The 6,042-nt window shown below is 35.1% G+C and overlaps 1 protein-coding gene across 1 annotated transcript in view; it reads right to left on the bottom strand.

Annotated features, from left to right (window-relative positions):
* Window positions 1-213: 213 nt before the first annotated feature.
* HECA (hdc homolog, cell cycle regulator) overlaps window positions 214-6,042 on the bottom strand; it is a 44,374-nt gene continuing 38,545 nt past the window's right edge. The window contains exon 4 of the mRNA XM_063097198.1: window positions 214-3,815. Within this exon, the coding sequence (XP_062953268.1) occupies window positions 3,651-3,815 (165 nt within the window). The 3' untranslated portion in view covers window positions 214-3,650. The remainder of the gene's footprint in view (window positions 3,816-6,042) is intronic.

Here is a 6,042-nt window from a genome sequence, read left to right as displayed (position 1 = left end):
AGAATGCTAATTTTGTTGCAAAGAGAGTTTACATGTGAACACAATTTTCAAGCAGGACAAAAAGTTTGTAGTTTTTATTAGCTGTAGTAGTGACTTTGAAAGTTACCTGAATAGTGATCAAAACCTCAGAAAGCATTCTCTATCTTTTCTGACCAATCCCAACGCTCAAAAATCCCAACAAAAAAATAGTGACACACTAAAGAGAGTACAATGTTAGTTTCTGAAATTTTATTATTTTTAATACATACATTTCACAAACAGAAACCCTCTAACAACACACACAATTCCACAACCAAATGTTTCAATTTTATCCACATTCTTTAACTATTTACACTATCTTCCCTCAACAAAAGTGCAATCCAAGACATCTTGACAAGAAATCATTAGTGACAAGAATATATTTTTGAGCTGGTTTTTGTGGTGCCCATCCATTATATTTTCTTTCAATTACATGTAATAATAATGAAGTCACCAGGACATAGAGATGAACTGGGTTAGGCAGTGTCCTATGATAGCAAACAAAACACTAAGCATGAGCACTTTCTCCTCACCTCCTCCCCATCCTCCAACTAAAATTAAACTCAACAGCTGCTGCCAGGGGAGTAAACAGAAAAGCAAACTGTAGTTACTGACCTGGGCACAGGAGAAGACTGCACAGTAAACACTGGTCTTGCAGGACTAAACAAAAGATTTCAGCAAGTTAGCTCTGGTGGTCAATAAGTTACGAATCAGTCTATTGGTAGTCCTAGGGTTTAAATATCTAATAATATTCTTTCTTGATGAGTTAATTTGCCCTAACCAGATATGAAAATACCTTTTATTCAGAAAATGAACTTCTTTCACAAAAACTAGAAATTAAAGGGTGTTTGGGGAAAGCTGCTTTGTAATTAGAATGGGATAACTCACCCAACTCCCCAAATTCATGGCACAATGTCTACCTTTTAAAGTATAAACCCAGTATATCAACTGCTTTCAGATGTAACCAGAAGAGTGGAGAGCTGAGATGGCCTGAAGAGAAAATAACAAATCAGAAATTGTCTTCTCACTAAACTAAAGCAGATAATTTTATATTCAAGGTACAGAATTCTTAAAAATAAATGATTAAAAAAAAGTTGAGTAGATGAAAAATCATTTGGAAATTATTAGCCAGCCACTCTCAAGACTGTTTCACATTACTGAACACTATTCATCAGGAAAAGAGAAACTGGATCTCTTGGGTGACCAATATCCTTTAAAATCCTAACCACAACAAAAATAATAATCTTTCTTGACATATTCCAAATATGATCAACGTACTCAAGGCAAGCTTAGGGAAAATATTAAGGTCAGCAGATTTCCAAAATAAGATTGATCTTTATAGTGTTGCACACTCAATTATATTTTATTCTCAAATAAGTCACATTTTCCTTTTAGACAAGAATATAATGCCTTAAAGGCAAAAGATGTTCTCAGGTATGATACTCATGCCTCTCTTTTTACCTAACTACTTACATCCATAGAATCCTAACTTTATCATCAAAATAACATCCAAAAGCAAATTTTACCCAATTGCAGTAAAACCTCATCAAACTTATTTTTCAGGGTATAAAAAACAATCTAAGGACAAAAAATAAAATGCAGTATACACTACACCCACAGCAGTTTTAAACTAAGCTTACTGAGTGTAATGTATAGGTCAACTTTAAGCTTCAGAACAATATAAGCAGGTTTCACTATAAAAATTTAGGTGTGTTAAAGACCAGCATTACAAATATTTTACTATTTATTTTAAATTCAGAAATAAAATCCAAATGGTACTCCGAAGAGAAACTTATCAATTTTTATACTTGGGTACATGAGAGAACCAATAGGGAAAGAGCTAATTCACAATTACAGCTTTGTGTATTAAAGACAAATTTGCAAGGGGCTATGTCCTGTAGACCTCTTTTAGTTGCAGCTAACACTGTCAGACCAATAATGATTTTCTGCTTCTTAAAGGCATTTTGAGTATCTACCCCACTGTGAAATATCTTTCAGATCATCAAACACAAAACTAGATGCAGCAAACCAAATAACAATCACCCAAACAGAAAGACGAAAAATATTAGTCAATGCATCAATTCTTCAATGCTGCACTGTTTCAAACAAAACAGCAAATATTTCATGTAGAACTGAAACTCACTTTCAATAATGCCTGAACACTTCTGAAAAGAAAAGCTACACTAAGAAAAAAAATGGTATAAACCAAATGAGTAATATAAAAGGTTCACATCAACCCCAAATTTGGCTATCCATAAAATAATTATATTTTCAGCATTCTTTTAGCATATATGTATATCATACATAAAATTGTCAAACTCATTTTTGAGAAACCATGTTCCAGTTCCAATTCTATAAGTGTATGGCATATTGGTCTATTTAAATCACCGAGATCTAATAAACAGAGGCTGTATTTTGGAATGTCCAATGCTCTGACTAATCAAGTTCTATATATTATCTTTTTCCACCAACAGTACGGTATCATGGGAATCATTATAATGACCTATTTTTTTTAAACATACTGTTATGCATTACAATCACTGATTTTTCAAAATAAAATACACTTTTAAAAAGAAATATTTAAATTACTATTCTTTTCTTCATCATCCTCTCAAACAATTTCTTTCCTTTCCCTCCTAACGTCAAATCTTTGCTTTTGGAAACTCAGTATTACCTGGGTTAAACACAACCATAAGAAATTTAGAGGAAGATAAGTATGGTAATAATTGGCTCTGAAGCTCTCCAGTTAGGTTCTGTGGCTGTGAGATTTACCTGGGAGAAAGATCTGACACCAGGTGGCACTTCAACAATGCAACCTGTATAAATTACCACCACCCAAATCATGTTATTCATGACTTCTCCGTAAGAGCTATTTTGACCAACTTCAAAGACACAATTCAAATGACAGAGTTCTGCCTTTTTGCCCTCTTGAGTCAGCATGCATCATTTTCAAATTCAAGTCATATATTCTGCTCTAGGTCAGCTTACCTAAAAATATTTGCAACACCAACAGCTTTCATATGTCTTATAATTTGGATATTATTTTCAGTATGAAAAATTGACTTAAATTACAACAAATGATAGGAACAGCACTTCTGTCCACTTTCAAATCATCTGTCACTCAAAGTAAATTTTATGTCAACGTGTGCTGCAGAACGCTAAGCTGAAACAGACTAACACACTATTAGCTCTCCAGGTACAGACTTACATTCACTTGTCTCATATTTTTCCCGAGGCCCAGGGAAGATTTAAAAGTGGGTCTTTAGAAAGTTAACATTTTAGTAAGAGTTTCCTCCCAACTCCTACCACACTTTTAGTTTATAACCACACAAGTCCTTTTCTAAATTTGTGCCATCCTCCCCACCACCTTAAAGCTGCATCAGAGACTCTTAGTGAGAGTGAACCCCTACCCAAACTCATAGGATCACCCATCTGGGCTCTGGTCATGACCACAGACTAACACTTGGGAATCAAGACAGGGCAAGGGACAGTCCCCTCTTAGTGGCACACATACACAAAGTAACTCTCCTTTAAATTAGAAAAGAAATTAATGTCACAGAATGGTTCCCTATAAAAGATATGTAATAAAGTAACAATATCAATAAAATAGCTATTACTAAGCAAAGCTTTCATCAATAAGCTTCAAGAACTTTAAAGGAGGAAAATGGCTTCACAAAATGGTAGTCCAGGTTCCCACAGTGTGGACACTGCTGGACATTGCTGTACTCGGAGAAGTACTGCATCCCAATCCGCACGTCGATCACAGGCTTCCCACAGTGCTTACAGTTCAGGCGGGCCTAGGGGAAACACAGACACTGTAAGCCACAATACCCTTCAGCTCCATGACGCCTGCAAAAGTCACCCAAACCGAAATGCTGAGAAACTTTCAAGAATTTAGTAAAGTGTCCCTTTTATTACCAAAATAGGGTATGCAAAGCATAAGATATATATTCAAATATTCGTCATCAGTCTGAAAGACACCCAATTTCTCTCCTGATATGCAGCACTACTAGTTGTTTTGCCTACTAGAGAAAACGAAATCCTAAACTAGTACTGTCGAAACATCTCCACTAAATTTCCCCTAACAATAGGAATCTCTTCTCCCTGGCTTTTGAAAGAGTAGCTGAAGCTGACTTCCCTCACCAAACCCACCTGAAGTTTCTTTGAAGATTCTGGGTTTATTTTTTAAATTATATACATTTTTCACTCTACTCCATATGACATTTGGTTTTCTTTGATGTAAAAATAAAATTTCCCTAAAATATTCAACTAAAATAGCAGTCCAGGAAGAAGTACTGTTTTTATCCTGAGGCCTCTGGAACTCACAAGCACAATGCTTGGGCCTCACTTTCTCACTTTTACAGCATAATTCTAGAGTCGTTTAGCAATAGGTCCAATACTTAATTGAATAGCCAGAAATTCCAAATAAAACAGATTCCCAATTTAGATTCATTCTAAAAATATAATAAAGTATAATCTCAATTTGTCCTCAGAACACGCCTGTGAGGTAGGTAGTATTATCTGAATTTTAAATGATAAAACTGAGACACACATTGATAAAGTTCTATGCCCAAGGTCACACAGTTAGAAAGCAGAAGAGCTGGGATTTGAACCAAAGTAGCTGCTCCAAAGTCCACACTCTTCTTAGTCATTACCTGAACTACCTTCCTGTAACCTCAGATAAACTCCCTTTTAGCTACTTAATCTCTCTGAACAACATTAAAAGATTCTGAGCAAACCTCTCTTTAACATGTTATTCCTTTCTAATAACCAATTATTGCTTATTTTTGGCTCAGTCTTATTGGAAGACTTCCCTTGATTCCTTAGTAGTGTCTGACACTTGTATCCTGACAGTGAGCATTTTCAATTGATTTTAAAAAATAATAAAAAATAATCAAACATGTTTTCCATTTCACTAGGGGGCCGGAAAATAAAGGCCTGGGCTGAAATTGTTTTAAGGAAGAAATACATAGTGAGTACAAATAGGCTGGGTGTGGTAGGATGCTATTGTTTTTCTCCTTAAAGATATGGAAATAATCCCATTTTCAATGGTGCAGTAGAAGGAACACCACAATGGGCATTATAAGTTTTAGTCATGGCTGTGACATAATTTGTGTAGACCTGGGTAAAACATTCAAATTTTTAGGTCCTCCATTGTATGTGGAAAATAAGGAGGCTGAATTGTACCTTCTAGGCCCCTTCCAGTGCTACATTCTATGAGTTAACAGACCCAACATCCTTTCACTTCCTTATTTCTTTAAATTAAAAAACCTTCTGTGGTATGTGTGCAGAGAGGGTAGCCACTTCCTCTGGTTTCTCTCATCTCAAGAGCTGGCGTTAAGGCACAATAACTATCATAACATATTACAGTGAATAACTAAAAGACTATGATATCTCATTTCCAAGGCTAAGTTTAAAATGGAAAACATGGTTGCTGCATCAGAATAGTGTAAAATTAGTCAATCCTAACTGGAATCAAAGGATGAGCTATGGATGACCAGTTAGGTCTCTCACAACCATACTTATTTCCTGAGAAACATGAGGATAGACAAAATATAGCTGAAATACCAATTCTGACCACCTTTTAATTCAAAAGATATAGGTCATCTTCTGAGTAAACTGATAATAGCAAGGAGAGTATCTTTACAAAAATCAAGCCATAATGCTAAAGATACAAAACTACGTAGTAACTAATGAAGTGCATATCAATTATTGGTATTAAAAGCCAGGCTTAGGTGCTAAAGAACAAATGAAAAATCTCTCTCCTACCCATGAATATCAAGGAATTATATAGCAAGATCTTTTTTTCCACAAGCACTTGGAAATAAAGCAAGATATATCCAAGGATTTTGTCTCCTATGTTTCTATGTACTAATTTAATGTGTTTTCATATGTTAATATTTCCCTCTTTTCTGGATCACAGCTAAATTTCAGATGCTCTCAGCATCAAATAGTACCACCTCTTAGCAGTGCTTTAAGGATTACAAATCTTTCAGTCGATCTCAAATACCTTACAACACAGGC

Source organism: Cynocephalus volans, chromosome 5 (assembly GCF_027409185.1).
Source record: "Cynocephalus volans isolate mCynVol1 chromosome 5, mCynVol1.pri, whole genome shotgun sequence".
NCBI classification, from domain to species: domain Eukaryota; kingdom Metazoa; phylum Chordata; class Mammalia; order Dermoptera; family Cynocephalidae; genus Cynocephalus; species Cynocephalus volans.
Note: the sequence above shows the minus strand (reverse complement) of the source record. Positions and strands in the feature narration are given on the sequence as shown.